Source organism: Lynx canadensis, chromosome B3 (assembly GCF_007474595.2).
Source record: "Lynx canadensis isolate LIC74 chromosome B3, mLynCan4.pri.v2, whole genome shotgun sequence".
NCBI lineage: Eukaryota > Metazoa > Chordata > Mammalia > Carnivora > Felidae > Lynx > Lynx canadensis.
The window spans coordinates 17,377,870-17,397,355 of NC_044308.2; the positions used below are offsets into that span (position 1 = coordinate 17,377,870).

General features: G+C 36.5%; 1 protein-coding gene across 2 annotated transcripts in view; it reads left to right on the plus strand.

Annotated features, from left to right (window-relative positions):
- Positions 1–19,486, plus strand: part of LRRC28 (leucine rich repeat containing 28) — a 133,809-nt gene that overhangs the window by 15,753 nt on the left and 98,570 nt on the right. For both annotated transcript variants that reach the window (XM_030317487.2, XM_030317488.2), the window contains 3 exons: positions 2,550–2,590; positions 18,513–18,550; positions 18,876–19,013. In XM_030317487.2, the coding sequence (XP_030173347.1) occupies positions 2,550–2,590; positions 18,513–18,550; positions 18,876–19,013 (217 nt within the window). The remainder of the gene's footprint in view (positions 1–2,549; positions 2,591–18,512; positions 18,551–18,875; positions 19,014–19,486) is intronic.

Consider the following 19,486-nt stretch of genomic DNA (forward strand, 5'->3'; position numbering starts at 1 on the left):
TATCAAAACATGTGGGGAAAAAAAAAAAAGAATCACAGCATTCAGCATTTGAAAACTAAATATAAGTGACTTTATCAAAAATGGGTACTCAGTAAATGCTTCATTGTTCTCATAACAATATTTGTATTTAACATTTGGTTATCATAAAAGGACAAGGATATATGTGTATATAAGCAGCTTTGGATGCTGTGGCTAAGTATTTAAATTCATCAGTATGCCAGCTTAAAGTGGTAATGTCATTTCCTTGTTTAAACCAGTGGATTTCTATTGTGTTCAGAATTTTTAAAAAGTTTTCCCATTTTATAAAATATAAGTTCTAGTGGTCTATTCCAGGCCACTCTGCGAAGTCATTATAAACCTTCATACCCTATGGCCCAGGCATATCACACTAATGGTGTTTCTCTTACTGTTTAGAACCCAAATTGGATGTAATATGATTGATTACTCAATTATGTAGCAGTTTATGTGCATACCACATTATCGAATGTAATGGTTTTCAATTATATGAGACCTAACATGTTCACTGTTAAAAATTCAAATGATACTAACATAGAGTGAAGAATAGAGAGCACCCCTGATCCTTTTCCTAATGATGATCATTGTTACTTGGTTTCTGTCTGAAAAATTAGTTTGTTGCAAATACAAAACCTTCTAGTCCTCAACACCTATTAACACAATTGTTTTTATAACAGGATTTTCGAAAGTGTAAGATCTGTTCAGGAGTAGTGTTCGGGAGTTACAGCAAAATAGATTGTATTTGCAATTTCCCAGACACACCTCCCTGCCTCACATTTTCCTGTGTTGCTTCTTGTGTCTAGAAAGCTGACCAGAACTCTTCCTCTCTGCCCCATAGCAACCTCTGATAATTTATATTTGTCTTTAGGACTCAAGCTACACCTAATTACTTCTAAAAAAACGATTACTGATTCTTTGTTATTGATACCTAGCTTACCTACAGTATGTTTGAGTGTAGAATAAATATATATCTATTACTCCTGACTCAGTGTGTTCCTTCAGTCTTAACAACTCCTGTCTTTGTGTTTGTGTGAATTTGACCTGGGTGGCGGGGAGGGGGGAGAGGGAGGGAGAGAGAGAGAGAGAGATGCAGGCTGGCTTTCAGTTGCTTAGAGGAGGCTTTTCCTTTTGCCTCTGGCAGAGAGAAGCCCACTTGCAATCTGGGAGTGGGATTTCTGGGATTCTTTTTGTGGAAGGGCCAATCCTTCCAAAATCGGGACTGGGTAAGGCACCTAGATCTTTCCCAGCCTGTCTTTCCAGTGGCCTGTTTCCTACCCCTGCCACCCCCCCCCCCCCCGGACCACCTGAGCCCCAGGACCACTCTGTCCTGAGCTTAGTTAGGTCTGGCTTTCTGGCACCTGGGGATTTCCCTTATTTATTTAGTTTTTCCGAGGCACACAAATTGGGAGTTTGGGGGTGAGTATTAGTTTTCTAGGGCTGTTGTAACAGATTACACAGGATAGGGGGCTTAAAAGAACAGAAATGTATTCTCACTGTTCTGAAGGCCGGAAGTCCGAAATTAAGATGTGGGCAGGGTTGGCTCCTTCTCAGGACTCTGAGGGAGAATCTGTTACTGTTTCCTTGGTTCTGGTGGTTGCCAGTGATCCTTGATGGTCCTTGGCTGTGTCACTCCAGTATCTGGCTCTGTTGTCAGATGGCATCCTCCCCTCTGTGTATGTCTGTTAAGAACAGTGTAACTTCTTCTGTGGCCGTTTCTCAGAAAGACACTGATTTTATTTATTTATGTATTTATTTATTTATTTAAAGTTATTTATTTTTTATTTTTTAATTTAATTTTTTATTTTTTAAAATTTACATCCAAATTAGCATATAGCGCAACAATGATTTCAGGAGTAGATTCCTTAGTGCCCCTGACCCATTTAGCCCATCCCCCCTCCCACGACCCCTCCAGCAGCCCTCAGTTTGTTCTCCATATTTATGAGTCTCTTCTATTCTGTCCCCTTCCCTGTTTTTATATTATTTTTGTTTTCCTTCCCTCATGTTCATCCGTTTTGTCTCTTAAAGTCCTCATATGAGTGAAGTCATAGGATTTTTGTCTTTCTCTGACTAATTTCACTTAGCATAATACCCTCCAGTTCCATCCACGTAGTTGCAAATGTATTTATTTATTTTTGAGAGAGAGAGAGAGAGCGAGCAAGGGAGGGACAGAGAGAGATGCAAACGGAATTCCAAGCAGGCTCTGCACTGTCAGTGCAGAGCCCAACGCACTGCTCAAACTCACGAAACTGCTAGATAATGACCTGAGCCGAAATCAAGAGTTGGGCATTAACCCACTTGAGCCACCCAGGTGCCCCAAGACACTCATTTTAAGCGTTCAGATTTATAGATTTAAACTGTAGTATGGGCCATGTAAGCATAAAACCCAGACCTGCTGATTTATTATTTTTGCATTATTTCCTTCAGATTTACACTGCCCCCCCCCCCACCAAAGATCATACTCTGTGTTTAAGCTCATTAGAACTGTTTGTACATTTCTCAAAGATAAAATTTAATTCTGAGTTTTTAATTTTCAGCCAGAAAACCTTGCTCAGAAGCTTCCAAACCTTGTGGAACTGTGAGTCTGTTTATTCATATTTTTATACACAACAAGAATGAAAATACTTTTAAGTTATTTGAAATACTAGGACATACAATTTTAATGTATTCATTTATTATATTTTGGTGTCATGGTCATAGAGGTAGACCTGAAGTTCTGCTAACCCCAATAGTATTTTAAAGTATTTTACCATTTAAATTTGTGTTTTAAATATTTCACCTCAAGGTAGTAAAGATAATGAAGGATACTTCCACCCACCCCCCATCCCTCCACCCCTGGGTACAGCCTCTTTGTCACAGAATCCTTCTGGATAGTCAGTATAATTGGGAAGATTTATTGTTACTACATGTGATACTTGATATAAATAGTCCAATGGTATAAAAGGTTTAACACACAGAGGAAAAGCCTATTTCTCTGTGTCCTCCACACTGCATTTGTTTTTTTAATTCTTTTGACAATTACCTCCATAATGCTAAATAATATGTTTACACCTTTGTTTTCTGGTGCATCAACTTTAAGTCTCTATTGACTTACCCATAAGGAAGATACTTAGAACCTTATATTTCCCTTGCTTTCCAGCTCCCTGCTAATTTTGTTGAAGGAGGAGTTTGCACTTCTGTTTTTTGTTCTCTTAATTATTTGGCAAAATTTTCAGGAGGTAAAGTAAGGAAAACTAACTTTATACCTCCATCTTTAATCTGAGAGTCTGTCATTTCCTGTCTCCCCACCACCCCATCCTTTTATTTTGAAAAATTTCAAACTAACAGGAAAGTTGAAAGCATAATACAGTGAACACCCATATACACTTCACTTAAATTTAACCAGTTAACATTTTGCCACATTGGCTTTCTCTTTCTGTCTCCTACAGTCTTCCTCCCTTCTTCCCTTTCCAGCTCTCACACGCACACACACACAAATTACAGACATTATGATACTTTACTACTAAATATATCAGTATGTATCTCCTAATAATAAGGGCAGTATTGCACATAATTATACTATTATCACACTTTAAAAGTAATATTAACTCAGTAATATCATCTAATATGCATTTCATATTTTAATTACCCTAATCCCTCCCGTCCCCAATGTCTTTAAAGTATTGTGCAGATTTGTCTGATTTTTTTCCTCTTGATTAGATTCAGTTTAATCATCTTTGGTAATGTTCTACCCCATTTGCTTTGTCAAGTTTTTAATTTCATTCTCTTTATATATGTGTGTGTGTATATATATATATATATATATATATATATATGTATACATATTTTTTGAAAGCCTTTGAGAGTGTTGCATACATCATTTTTTTTTTTTTTACCTCTAAATAGTTCAGCGTATATTTCCAAGAAAGATGTCTTAACATTATTTTAGGTCTATTTTTTGTTTTTATAGGTTCTTTATAGTTTCCTTCATATAGGTTTTGAACATTTCTAAAATATATTTCTAAACATTTAATATATAATTTTTTGCTAGTGTAAATGAATTTTCTTTTTTTTTTTTTAATTTTTTTTTTTTAACGTTTATTTATTTTTGAGACAGAGAGAGACAGAGCATGAACGGGGGAGGGGCAGAGAGAGAGGGAGACACAGAATCAGAAGCAGGCTCCAGGCTCTGAGCCATCAGCCCAGAGCCCGACGCAGGGCTCGAACTCACGGACCGTGAGATCGTGACCCGGGCTGAAGTCGGACGCTTAACCGACTGAGCCACCCAGGCGCCCCTGTAAATGAATTTTCTGTTAGCTCTTCTAAGCAGTTATTTTTTCAATATTAACTTTATATCCTGCTACCTTGCTAAAATCTTATTGAATTAGTTTTATCATTGATCCCTCAAGGTTTTTCAGGAATACTCTCATGTCTGAAAATACAGATAGTGTTGTTTCTTTTTTTCTAAACCTTAATGCCTTTTATTTATTTTCTCTAGTCTAACTGCATTGGCTAGTCCCTCCAGAACAGTGTGAAATTGTACTTGAGATAATGGGCATCCTTGTTTTGTTTCTGACCTTAGTGGGAATGCCTCCAGGGTTGCCCCATAAGAAAGATGCTGACTTTACAATTAATGTGTGTATGTTCTATTGTGTTAAGTAAATACCCATTTGTATTAATAATCTATTGCTGCTTAACAAATTACCCCAGAATGTAGTGACTTAAACTGTAGTAGGGGTGCTTAACAGAGTAAATACTTATTATCTCATATTTTCTGAAGGTCTAGAATCTGGGCTTGGCTTAGCTGGGTATCTTGGCCTCAGTGTCTCTTTCAAGGCCGCAATCAAGGTTGTTGCCCAGGGCTGCTGTTTTTACCTGAACATTCAACTAAAGAAGTATCCTCTTCTGTGTTCACTCATGTGGTTTTTGGCAGGATTCAGTTAATCTCAGGTTGTTGGTCCGAAGGTCTCAGTTCCTAGCTGGCTGTTGGCAGGAGGACTCAACTCCCTTAGGTCTTGCCACTTGGCTTCTCTATAGTGTTGCTCCCGACATGGCGGCTGGCTTCCATCAGCACAAGGGAAAAAGCAAGAGAGGGTATGCAAGACAGGAGCCACAGCCTTTTTGTCATCTAATCATGGATGTGACATCCCATCACTTTTGCTATTTTCTGTTCATTAGAAACAAGTCAGTAGGTCCAGCCCACACTTAAGGGGAGGCTATAACACAAGGGCCTAAATGCCAGGTAGTGGAGATCAGTGGAGACCGTCTTGGGGGCTGCCTACCACATCATTAATTCTGACTTCCTCAAGAATTTTTATTAGTAATGGGTGTGGAATTTATTCAAAGCCTTTTTCAGACTTTAAAGAAAAAATTCTTGAGGACTTCAGGCAGAAAAATGAAACAGTCGTGAAGATGAAGATAATTGCAATGTAATACCCCAAACTGTATTATATATCCAGCGGTGGTTGCTTTCAGGGTTGACAGTGTTTTTCTTTGAGCCCTTTAAAAGTATTTTTATATAATATGTATAATATAATGTGTAAATGTTTATATATAAGTTATATACTATAACATAAACAATATAACTGTTATGTGTATATTATATAATTATATTATTATATATTAAATATATTATATATTAAGTATACTGTATATTATATAACATAATTATTAAGTATATATTAAATTAATAATTATATATTTATTATTAAATATTAAAACAATGATCTATGAACTGATAATATATATTATATTATTTGTTATGTAAATATACTATATATAATAAGTTAGTGGGATTTTAGTCATTTTCCACATGTATTAATATATCATTTTTGTCTGGCTGCTTTCAAGATTTTGTTTTTTGGTTTTCAGAAATTTAACTATGATGTGCCTTGGTTTAATTATCTTTGTATTTATGTTGGAATTTGCTGAGCTACTTGAATCTGTGAATTTATGTCTTTTCCCAAATTTAATACATTTTCAATTATTATTTCTTTGAGTAATTTTTATGTACTGTTCCCTTTCTCCTTCTTGGGCACTGTTTACACATTACATCTGTTAATGTTGTCCTACATTCCTCTGAGGCACTGTTCATGTTTCCTTCAAGCTTTTTTCTCTCTGCATCTTAGATTAGGTCATTTATACTGATCTTTTTCAAGTTCATAAACTCTTTCCTTTGTAACATTAATCCTGTTGTTTAGCTTCATCTTGTAATTTTTTCAGTTTTAGGATTTTCTTTCTTTTATTCTATTTCTTTATATTATAGGCATATTTTACTTTAGATCACTATGTATATCTATATAAAAATTTCTTGTCTGCTAATTCCAACATCTTGGTTATCTTGAGCTTGATCTCCATTGTTTATTGTTGTTAATGGATCACATTTTCTTGGGTTTTCATATGTTGAATAATTTTAGATTATATCATGATAATTGGGGATTTTATGTCTTGGAGACTGGAATCTGTTGTATTCATTCAGAGAGTGTTGATATTTTTGCTTTAGGAGGTAATTTACCTGGTTTGACTCAGACAAGTGAACTGGTTTTTGGAGGGCAGCTGAAAACTCAGTCCAGTTCTTTCACCTGGACTGTAATTTCTTCCATATTTGCATGGTTCTGGGATTGCCATTGATTTAGACAAAGTTTATAAATAGAATTTGGGGTTACGCTTCCCTGGCTCTTTTTTTCGGGTATTTTCCCTTTACTTGCCAGTGGTCATGGTTTCCCTGAACTCTGTCCTCCTGTTCTTTAGGTTGGTAAGAATGAAGTTTCCTATTAGAATTTTAGCCACTTTGCTTGGTAACTGTCTGTACCCTGCCTTACTCTAAATGCTGCTTAAAAAACAAAACTCAAACTCACCCAGTGCCATTCGTTCTTCTAAGGTTTGACTCTTCTCCAGGATGGCTTGTTTTTGTTTACTCTGTAGTGCCTTAGAGTCGTGTGTGTGTGTGTGTGTGTGTGTGTGTGTTATCTGCCAGAGGATCAGTCCGGTGGGAGTTTATTCTGCTGTACTGAATTGGAACTTGCATTCTTTTATTTTAACCTCTCTGTGTCTTTATAACTCAAGTGATTTTCTTGAAGTCAACATTAGTTGGTTATTTGATTTTTGACCAATCTGACAATCTAGGCCATTTAACTGGAGTGTTTAGATCGTATTACATTTAATGGGATTACTGATATGATTCATTTTAAGTCAACCATCTTACAATTTGGTTCTATGCGTCTCAACTGTTACTTATTTTTTCCCTCTTCTCTCCTTCTTTAAAATTATTTCAGTGTTATGTAGGACCCCATTTTACTAACCACTACTGACTTATCAACTCTCAGTGTTTTAAGGCTTACGTTGTGCTTCCTTAACCTTTTACAGTCTCCCTTCACATAACAGACCACTTACTTCACTTGTAATGTGGGAACTGTACATCAGTACTTCGTTCTTTGTGCTGTTGTTGTATATGTGTGTTTGTGTATCTGTCAGCATACGAATATACGTACGTATCATGTGTATGTCATTCAGGAGCCAGTTGGGAGATAGAAACCGTACCCCTAGTTGAAACAGGGAAAATTAATTTAAAGAATTGCTGACTAGTGAGGTGTTATTAACCGCTAAAAGAGATTAAGAGAACTCTGTGGTATTCAGAAGTAGCAAGTACAAAAAACAGCTATTACTTCTGGGCTGAGAGAAAGTAGACAAGGAAGGGACTGAAAAGACTTAGGAGAGCTCCAGCCCCTAGGCTGAGATTGAGAGCTCTTCAGTGAAGGGCCTGACTGGGAGCATACAGCCTGCTGGTGGCCGAGAAGCTTGCCAGCTGGTTTAGGCTGGAGCCGATCTATAATATCAGCTCAGTGTTGGAGGAAGGTGTTGGTAGTCTGGAGCTGGTGTGTAGAAGCAGCTTGACAGTGTGGCCTACCCACCACAGAAGTGGCCACGGGGTGGTAGTACAGTTGCCTGAGGCCCGTTGAAGCTGGTATGTAGAAGTGCATTGATGGATGGGGAGAGTGGGCCTGGGGGTGCGGCCAGAGCTGCTTCAGAGCTGGGTGGGGAGTCACGGTTGGAGGATGCAGCTTGAGGTTTCCCAACAGGGCTGCCGAGGTGAGTGCTTCTGGGCCTTGGCTCCTGTGCTAAATAAACAGTTGCTGGGGGACTGGACCCAGAAAGGAGGTCCTTGCTGCTGCTGTCCTCTGATAGAGTCACTCCAGTGCCCTCTTCCAGCCCTAATGTTAGGCCAGTTGACAAGGGAGAGTTGACAGCGTCCAGGTCAATCGGGTATAGAAGGTAGATCTGGAGCTGACAGACCAAACTGATACATTGTTAATTCTCAAGAAATTTAAAATGAGGAAAATTGTCTTTTATATTCATTCCTATATTCTCTCAGATTTGGTTTACCTGAGTAAAGTCTTTATCTCTCCTTTTTTAAAACAAATTAAACTTTTTCCTTTGAGATAATGGTGGATTCTCATGGAATTGTAAGGAATAATACAGAAAGATCCCGTATACCCTTGTAGTTTCCAGCAGCATTCACATCTTGCGTAACTATAGTGCAAGATGAGCACCAGAAAATCGGCACTAGTGTTATCTTCCTCCAGTGTTCATCATTTTCTGTGCACTGATTTGTGTGTGTGTGTGCGTGTGTTCTGTGAAATTTTATCACATGTGTACATTTGTACAATCCCTACCATAGTCGGGTAGAGAGAGTACTTTCATCACTGCAAGCATTGCTTTAACTGCCCTTTAATTTTTTTATTTTTATTTATTTTTAAATATGAAATTTATTGTCAAATTGGTTTCCATACAACACCCAGTGCTCATCCCAACAGGTGCCCTCCTCAATGCCCATCACCCACCCTCCCCTCCTTGAACTGCCCTTTTATAATCATGTTACACACGGTCCCCAAACCCTGGTAACTGCTACTCTGTTCTCCATCTCTATCATTTTATCACTTTAGCAATATTATGTAAATGAAAGCATATAGTATGTAACCTTTTGGGACCTTTTTTTCATCCAGCACAATCCCTTGAGATCCATTCAAATTGTTGTATGTATCAATAGTTTGTTCCTCTTTGTTGCTGAATTATATTTCATGGTATGGATGTAATGCAGTTTCTTAGACCATTTACCCATTGAAGGACATATTGGTTGTTTTGTTTTTATGTGTAATAATTGATACTGCTTGTAGCATTTCTGTACTTTCATTTATTTTTTTGGTGAATAAGTTTCCATTTCTCTGAGATAAATGACCTAAGACTGCAATTGCTGAGTCCTGTGGTAATTACACGTGTCACTTCTTTTTTGGTTGAGATATAATTCACATACCATAAAATTCACCCTTTTAAGTATATAATTCAGTGGTTTTTAGTATATTCACAAGGTTGAGCAACCATTACCGCTGTCTAATTCCAAAACATTTTCATCACCTCAAAAGAAACCCATTTAGCAGTCATACCCCCCTCCCCCAACCCCCTAATAACTCCTTGGTGACCAATAATCTGCTTTCCATTTCTATGGCTATGCCTGTCCTGGACATTTCATGTAAATGGAATCATACAGTATGTGGCCTTTTGGGTCTTGCTGCTTTAACATAGCATGTTTTCAGGGTTCATTTATGTTGTAGTATGTTTCAGAATGCATTCTTTTTTGTGGACATACTATGTTTTGTTTATCCATTCTTTAGTTGATAGATATTTGGGTTGTTCACACATCTTGGCTATGGTGAATAATGCAGTTATGAACATTTCGTGTAGAAGTTTATATATGAACGTGTATTTTCAGTTCTTTAGGGTTTATCCTACTACTGGAATTGCATTGTTAGCTTTGTTTAACCTTTTGAGGAACTGCCAAACTGTTTTCCAAAGCTGCATCATTTTACAATTCCACCAACAGTATGTGAGGATCCTAACTTCTTCTCCACATCCTCATTAACACTTGTTACTTTCTGTCCTTTTGATTATTGTCATCCTAGTAGGTGTGAATTGGTGTATCATAGTTTTGATTTGTATTTTTCTTTTGATCTGTTTTCATTTGCTTATTGGCTGTTTATATATTTCTTTGGAGAAATGTCTATTCAAATCTGTTTTCTATTTTAAAATTATGATATTTTTATTGTAGAGTTGTAAGAGTTTTTTATGTATTTGTATGCCTTATATATTTGAGACAGCTCTATATATTTAAGTGCTTTATATTTTTGAGATATATATATTTATATATTTGAATGCTTTATATATTTGATACCATATCAGATGTATACTTTTAAAATATTTTCTTCCATTCATGGTTTATCTTTTCACTTTCTTGATAATTTTTTATCTGGCATTTTGTGTTTCGGTATCATATCTATGAAATTGTTTTAATCCAACATTATGAAGATTTACCTCTGTTTTTCTTACTTAAGTTGTATCATTTTAGCTCTTACATTTAGGTCTTTGATCCATTTTGAGTGAATTTTTGCATACGATGCAATGTAAAGGCCTGACTTCTGTTTTTGCATATGCAACTCCAGCTATCTCAGCACCATTTATTGAAAAGGATACCCTTTCCCTATTGAATTGTCTTGGCACCTTTGTCAAAAATCATCTGACCATGAACATGTTGGCATATTTCTGGATGCTCAGTTTTTTTCCATTGATCTATTTGTCTTTTTGCCAGTAGCACACAACTTGATTACTGTAGCTTTATAGTTAAGTTTTGAAATTGAGAAGTATGATTCCTTCAACATTATTCCCATTTCTCAAAATTGTTTTAGCTCTTCTAAATCCCTTGCATTTCCATGTGAGTTTTAACATCTGCTTGTCAAATTATGAAGAAAAAAAGGTATCTGTGATCAATGGTGGCGATGGTATTGAATCTTTAGATCAATATGTGGAATATTGCTGTCTTATGTCTTCTAATTTATGAATGTGAGATCTTTCCATTTAATTAGGTCTTCAATTTCTTTCAACATTTTTGTGTTTGAACACCGAACACTTTTCAGTGTAAAAATCTTGAATTTGTTAAACTTATTCCTAAGTTTAACTTATTCTTTTTTAAAATTAAAAAAAAATTTTTTTAAGTAGACTTCACACTCAGTGCAGAGCTCAATATGGGGCTTGAACTCATGACCTGAGCTGAAATTAAGAGTCGGACGCTAAACGAACTGAGCTACCCAGGTGCCCCAGTATTTATTCTTTTGATGCTGTTATACGTGGAATGGTTTTTCTTAATTTCACATTAGAATTGCTCATTGTCTGGTATGTAAGAATACACCTGATTTTTGTATATTGATGTTTTACCCTCAGCCTTGCTGAACTCATATATTAGCTCTAATTTTTTTTTTTTTTTGGTAGATTCCATAGGATTTTCTATATACAAGATCATGTCATCTGCCAGTGAAGATAGTTTCATTCCTTCCTTTCCAATATGTATGCCTTTTATTTCTTTTTCTTGCTTTATTTTTGGCTGTAACATGGAATATTGAATAAAAGTGGTGAGACCAGACATCTTTGTGTTGTTTCTGCCTGATGTTAGGGGGAAAGCTTTCAGTCTATTGCCATTCAGTGTGATGATGGCTATAGATTTTTCATAGGTACCCTGTATGTAATTGAGGAAATTCCCTTTTATTGCTTGTTTGTTGAGTATTTTTAGCATAAAAGGATGTTTGATTTTGTCATATGGTCTTCTTTTCATCTACTGAGATGAATGTGTTTTTTTTTTCTTTATCCTGTTAATATAGATGTTGATTTTTGCTTGTATGTTGAACCAACCCTGCATCAATGAGGGAAAATCCCATTTGGTCGTGGAGTATAATCCTTTTTATAAGTTGCTGGGTTTGGCTTACTAGTATTTTGTTGATGAATTTTGTGTCTGTATTCATAAGGGAAACTGGTCCTTGGTCTTCCTTTATTGAGATTTCCTTGGTTTAGGTATCAAGGTAATATTGGCCTCATAGAATGAGTTGAAAGAGTTCCCTCCTCTCCTTTTCCTTTCCTTTTCTTTTTTTTTTTTTTTTTTAAGTTATCTGCTCAGTTACCTTAGTGGTCACCTGATGGTTAGATTAGAGATTTCCTTCGCTACCTGAATCCAGTAGTCTCCCAGTCTTTGCTGAGGACTTCTGTTATTGTATGGTGGCATGCCTTCAGCTCCCAGCCAGGCATTCGACAACTTTGCCTTATCCTGCGCTTCCTGCTTATGCAGGAGCCTCAAGTTCGGCAGAGCTGATTGCTTAGAGTCTTTCACCTCTTTCCTGAGCATTTGCACGTTTCTGACCTGCCTTAGACCTTCTAGAATTCCAGAAATACAACAGAGCTTTTCACAGCTCCTCTGGACATCTTGCCCAGCTTTTCCATTTAAGGTTTTTGGTTGTCTATTGTTTGCACCAGCTGTTATTTATTGACTCAGGTGGGTGGGAAGTCAAACAATTGCCCATAATGTGTTTCAACTGGGGAAAGAGTTTTTGTAGGGGGCAAGTTTCTAGGCAGAGCAAATTAAAAAGAGCTTTGCAGGTGGGGCCTTTCAGGGAACCTTGAGACAAAGTCAAATGACGCCAGTTCCCTGGGAGTGAGTGCTGACCTGGTTTTGTCCCTTCAGGTGCTAGGCACGCTGCCGCTTTTTCACTTCGATTGTGAAAAAATCGGGTTTTTGTTTTGTTTTTCCATGCTTCTGCAGAGTGGAGAGTGAGGGATACAATTAGAAGAATTGAAAATGCCCCAAAGTTCACACAGCTCACTGTGCTTGCTGAGATTTTTGCCATTTTTCTTAAGATATAACCCTCCTTGTATCACTTTGGCTAGTTTCCAGAGTTTTGTACATAATCTTCTTACTACTACTTTTGCCAATATTCTTGTTGATTTTATGTAAAATAATTTTTGGAGGCCCTTACTCTTTCACTTTTGCTCTGGATTTGTAGTTTCCTAAGAAATTGCCAAATAATTTTCCAGGTTGGCTCCACCTTTTTATATTCTCCCCGAGCAAGGTATTGTTTCAGTTTCTCCACATCTCACCAGTATTTGGTGTTACCATTAGTTTTTATTTTTGTCATTTTGATAGATGTGTGGTTTTATGTCATTGTGATTTTAATGTATATTTTTCTAATGGTTAATGATACTGAACATCTTTTCAAGTATGTGTTGGTTACCTGTGTCTTTTCTTCAGTAAAACTCATTTGTTGCTCTTTTTCTAGTTGGATTTATTTTTATTCTTCAGTTTTTTTTTTTGTTTTGTTTTGTTTTAAAATTTTTTTTTTCAACGTTTATTTATTTTTGGAACAGAGAGAGACAGAGCATGAACGGGGTAGGGGCAGAGAGAGAGGGAGACACAGAATTGGAAACAGTCTCCAGGCTCTGAGCCATCAGCCCAGAGCCTGATGCGGGGCTCGAACTCACGGACCGCGAGATCGTGACCTGGCTGAAGTCGGACGCTTAACCGACTGTGCCACCCAGGCGCCCCTATTCTTCAGTTTTAAGAGGTTTTTATTTTTTATTTTTTTACAAATTATAGAAACCAGTTCTTTGTTGTATATGTTGTTTACAAATATTTTCTCCCAATTTGTAGTTTGTCTTTTCATTCTCTTTTTTTTTTTTTAGAAATTTATTTATTTCAAGAGGAAGAGAGAGAGAGAGAGAGTCCCAAGCAGGCTCTGCACCGTCAGTGTAGAGCCCAACACGGGACCCGAACTCATGAACTGTAAGAATGTGACCTGAGCCAAAGTCAGACGCTCCCACAGCTGAGCCACCCAGATGCCCCTATCTTTTCATTCTCTTTCTATTCTTTTGTAGAGCAAAAGTTTTACATTTTACCAGTTCTGCTTTTATGGATCATGTTTTTAGTGTCAAGTCTAAGAATTCCTTGTCTAGCCTTAGGCCCTGAAGATTTTCTGTGAGAAAAAAATCTCACATTAGTTTTTTCTCTGAAAATGTTACAGTTTTTGTTTTACAAACATCTTCATAGTCTTGAAGTTTTTGTTTGTTTTGATCTTCTGGAATTAAAATGCTTTTTTTTTTTTTTTTTTAATTTTTTCAATGTTTATTTTATTTTTGGGACAGAGAGAGACAGAGCATGAACGGGGGAGGGGCAGAGTGAGAGGGAGACACAGAATCGGAAACAGGCTCCAGGCTCCAAGCCATCAGCCCGGAGCCTGACGCGGGGCTCGAACTCACGGACCGCGAGATCGTGACCTGGCTGAAGTCGGACGCTTAACCGACTGCGCCACCCAGGCGCCCCAATGCTTTTTTTTATATAGATGGCAAACAGCCCATATTATTTTATTTTTAAAGTTTATTTTGAGAGAGAGAAAGTGCATAAGCAGGGGAGAGGTGGAGAGAGAGGGAAAGCAAGAATCCCAAGCAGGCTTCACGCTGTCAGCGCCGAGCCTGACATGGGGCTTGATCCCATGAACCATGAGATCATGACCTGAGCCAAAATCAAGAGTCAGATGGATGTTCAGCCAACTGAGCCACCCAGGCACCCCTGGAATTAGAATTCTTGATGACTTTTTTTTTTTCTTTTCTTTCAGCACTTTTATGATGTTCATTATCATCTGGCTTGCACAGTTTCTGAAGAGACATCTCCTGTTATTCTTACATTTGTTCCTCTGTATGTAGTGTGTTTATTTTTTCTTTATCTACATTGAAGATTTTTGATTTTATGCTCATTTTCAGGGATTTGATTTTGATGTATCTTGTGGTTTTCTTTTTTTAAAATTTTTTAACCTTTATTTATTTTAGTTTTGAGAGACAGACACAGAGTGCGAGAGGGGGAGGGGCAGAGAGAGAGGGAGACACAGAATCCGAAGCTCCAGGCTCCGAGCTGTCAGCACAGAACCTGACACGGGGCTCGAACTCACGAACAGTGAGATCATGACCTGAGCTGAAGTCGGCCGCTCAACCGACTAAGCCACCCAGGCGCCCCTTCTTTTTCTATATATTTGACATTCGTTTAGCTTCTTGGGATCGTGTTTCTATGATTTTCATCAAATTTGGCAATTTTTTGACGTTATTTCTTTAGATATTTATTTCTATACTCCTGTCTCTGTTTCTGGGACTCTTGCATGTTTGTTACACTGTTTAGTATTTTCCTTTAATCACTGACACTCTTTTCAGTTTTTTTCCATCTTTTTTTGTCTCTGTGTGCTTCAATATGGACAAATTGTATTTCTCTGTCTTCAGTGTCAGTAATATTTTCTTCTTCAGTATCTAATTTGCTGTTCATCCCACCTAGTGAAGTTGTTTTACTTTGTTCATTATGTTTTTGATCCCTAGAAGTTCTGTTTGGTTCTTCTTCATACCTTAACGTCTCTCTTGCAGTGTTCATATTATCCTTTAAATAGCTTGCTATATTTTTTGTAGTTGTTCTAATGCCTTTGTTTGCTAATTTTATTGTTTCTATTATACTGGATCTACTTGTATTGACTGTTTTTAATCCTGGGTATTGGTCACACTTTCTTGATTCTTGGCATATCTACTACTTTTCGATTGGATGCTGGATCTTATAAGTTTTACATTGGTGAGTCTGTAGACTTTGTTGTCTGCCTTTTTCTTGTGCTGCCTTATTCTGGCATGAGGTTATTTGCAGTTTAGTTTGATCTTTTCATGGTTTGTCTCCACACTTTGTGAGGACAGGTCTAGAGTAACCTCTACTTTAGTGGTATTTTAACCCTATTACTAAGGCATGGCCTTTATAGGATCTGATTTGAATGTGCCAAATAATAAGACTTGCTGTTCAGAACTTAAATGCTTTCTAGTCTGGTGTGAGCTCTGTGGACCATTCAGCAGATAGATTTTCAGTTACTTTGCCTAGGCTACATTTTACTATTCAGCTATCAGTCAGAGAATCCTTCAGTTTTTACAGGATTTTTTTCCCTGTAGTATCCTCTCCCCCAAACTCTACCCCACTACCCCACGACTTCCAGTTGCCTCGGTTTCTCTGAATTCTGACTTGTGTCTCCATAACTTAGTGAGATGTACATACTTTGTTTGGGACGCAGTCCTATACCATCAGTTTTACATCCAGGCAGAAACCTAGGGATCTTGTGTGGCTTGCCTTGTTTCTTCTCTCTCACATAACATAATCCTAATTTCCTGTTTTTAGTATCAAAATAATTGTGTCATATATTCCTTCCAATTTTCTTTTTGCTTACAGCAGTCAGGTAAATCTGGTCCCTGTTACTCCATTATGGCTGGAAATAAAAGTCCTGATCTTTTAATCAGCAACCTTTTTATTTTGGAACAATTTTATATTTACAGAAAAGTTGTAAAGATAGTACAGAGTTCCAGTATACTTCTCATCCACTTTCTTCTGTTTTTAGCATCTTAAAATTTTGTCAAAACTAAGAAAGTGACATTGGCATAATACTATTAAGTAAACTTCTGTATTAAATTTTATTTAAAAAACTGCCAGACCACTTTCCAAAGTGGCTGTACTGTTTTGCATTCCCACAGCAATGAAAGAAAGTTCTTGCATTATAGGAGAACATGATGAAAACTAGTTACATTGAAACTCCAACATTTCAATTACTTTGAAATTACAAAAAGCAAGTAAAGAGAAGTGACTCAAAATTGTTGAACCTTTGATTACAGGTGACTCATGATAACTGTATAACAACAATAACAGTGGCATTCATGGCACTCTGATTATTCTAAAAGCCTTACATTTATTGATTTATTTAATCCTTACAACATCCCTGTGTTGTTGGTGTTACTATTCTCTGCTCCTACAGATTATGAAAGTGAGAAGTTGAGTTTGGCCACATGGCTACTGAAATGCAGTCATTCTGGCTCCAGAGCTCGCTCTCTGATCCATTCCACCAGTGATGATTCTTTATCAGTTGCACATCACAATAACTTGAGGAGTTGAGATGGTGTTTCACTTGGTGGGGGATGGTCCTGGGCACCTACATTTTGTAGTTAGGATTGGGAACATTCTCTTCTTACTGTAGACCACATCTTTAACGTAGATAAATTTAAAATACACCTTTTGATTTCATTCATGATGTTGAGTGCTTTGGTTCATCTTTTGATTTCGACATTTTAGGATCCTTTTGCATATGCGAAATTGAGGCAAATGTATTGTGGGTAACTGAAAATCAACTGTCTCTTTATTTTGGTGTCTAGGCACTCTGGCTTTTGTATAACAAATGTAAATGTGTGTATATGTACGTATGTGTGTGCGCATACTTATTTACATAGAGTCTTTTAGTTCAAAGAATTTTTAGAGTCACCTGAGAGTGCAGTTAGGAATTCCTTCCTAAAATTAATGTTTAAAGAATATGGATTTTAAAATGTGAAATCAGTTTATACGTACAAAGCAAGGAATAAAAATATCATAGAATGGTATAATTGTTTAACATGTGTTAGGCCCAGCAAGTTAGTACCTACACAGAATTTATTAAATGCAGCATGGAATAATCTTAAATGTATTAATTTTGTGTCTTATTTTGTGTCAGTGACATTTTAACCTTTGATGTTAGGTTTAATAATGTAGAAGAAAATTTCAAAATTAAATTTAAAAATACTTTATGAAGACTGATTGATGAGGCATAGTAAATAAAATGATAGTTTTGAAAAGATCAAAAAAATTTCGTTCTCTGAAAATCAGTGATACGAATTTATTTATATTAACATTTTATATTATGTTATGTAGCTAAGTTCCATGTCCAATATGGGGCTTGAACTCACAACCCTGAGATTAAGAGGCGCATGCTGTGCCAACTGAGCCAGCCAGGCGCCCCATACATTTATTTTTTAAAATTATTACTATGTGATCTCCAGTTGTCACTGTTGTTTTGTTCTGAATCAGGCTGCTGCTGATTGCATAAAGTCTCCACCAGAGGGTGCTAAAGATACTTCAGTGGGAAAAGTGTTATTTACTTAGGCTTGCCTGGACTTGTCAGCCAGATAACCTTTTTTTTTTTTTCTTTTTTAAGAAAAGAATTTGATTCTTGTTTATGAGATTTCCTTTTGCTGTGAAATAAATTATGTACCTTGACAGTTGAGTATTTTGACAGATACTGTAAATGATCAGCATTTAGTCTCTCCATTCTTGGTTCCTGTCAGCATATTAGCTTGAAATAGCCTTGGTTTGCTTATTTTGTAAGTCTTCCATTTGAAATTAAAAGTTGCATTTTCATTTACATAATAAGTGTTGATTTTTCTTTACACAATAGGTGTTTTTCTGAAAACCCGAATACTTTAAAATGAACTAGAAAAACTAGTAATTTGTTTTGTAATTTGTAATTTGTTTTGTAAAACTAGTAATTTGTCAGTTTAAAAAAATAACTCAAAATACATCTATTGTGTATGCTTTTATTTTAAAATAACAACTTAAATCAGTAAATAGGTTTAATATTTGCCATTCCAGCATAAAATACCATTCTGAAAATATTATTAATTATCTGTGATGGTCATGTGCTTTATGGCATGCACTTAGATTGGGGTATGATAGAACATTTTGGTCCCTTTATATTTGATAAATTTCTAAGTGAGCATTTTACAAATTGGTTATCTAGCAAAAGGACTGAATGATAACAGCTCCGTTTTTTTTTCTTCTTTCCCCACAGATACCTTCACTCAAATAACATAGTTGTGGTGCCAGAAGGTAAGGGCACTCCAATTTTAGTTACGACATAACCATAGTTTAAGCTTTGCTTCATAATAGTAAAGCAAATTTTGGTTGGTGTATTAGGGAATTTTACTTATAAAGCATCTTTAACTTGTTAGTTTCAAAGATTGTCTCCCTTAATTAGTAAATTCAGTTAGCAGTTTTGATTAAATTAAAAGATCTATGTTTTTACTATTTTGCAAGCAACAGAGGCAGGGATATTAACTATTAAAATATTTAATTTGGTAGTACTTGCATTAAAGATTTGTCATAACACTTGGGTCAAATTAATTTTCCCTTCACCTTTCTTTTCTTTTTGAAGCCATTGGATCTCTCGTAAAACTCCAATGTTTGGATCTTAGTGACAATGCCTTAGAAATTGTTTGCCCAGAAATTGGTCGTCTGAGAGCTTTACGTCATCTTCGATTAGCTAATAACCAACTGCAATTCCTACCTCCAGGTAATCATAGTCTCTAGCACAAAGTAGTTTCTTGCCTATTTACAAATCTGTTATGCCTGTTTCTCACTGTGTGTCTAGGCAGTGGGCTTTGGGTATATTTAGGATTTGAGGTGGTCCGTTTGTTTGAAGGTGAAACTAAGGGTGAAATGTGTTTAAGGGAGTTTTCCCTGATGCAGACATGAGAAGGTGGCATTTATGCTTTTACCTACAATTACTACAATTATGCATCGCAGTCAGTGCCCCGTCAAGTCACTGCCCTGGCGAAATATTTGTACAAAAAGGTAATTCAGTTCAGAATATTTTACATAGAGAATTCAGATGAACTTTGCATGATGTAATCATTTTAGTATCCAAAAAGGAAATACTTACAGTGTTTTCTCTCATTCTCTAGTGAGGTAATTGTTGCACATTAACTTTGATTTAATAAATCTTACTAGAATTTCACAGCAGAATTTAAGTTTGAGTCCTGGGAC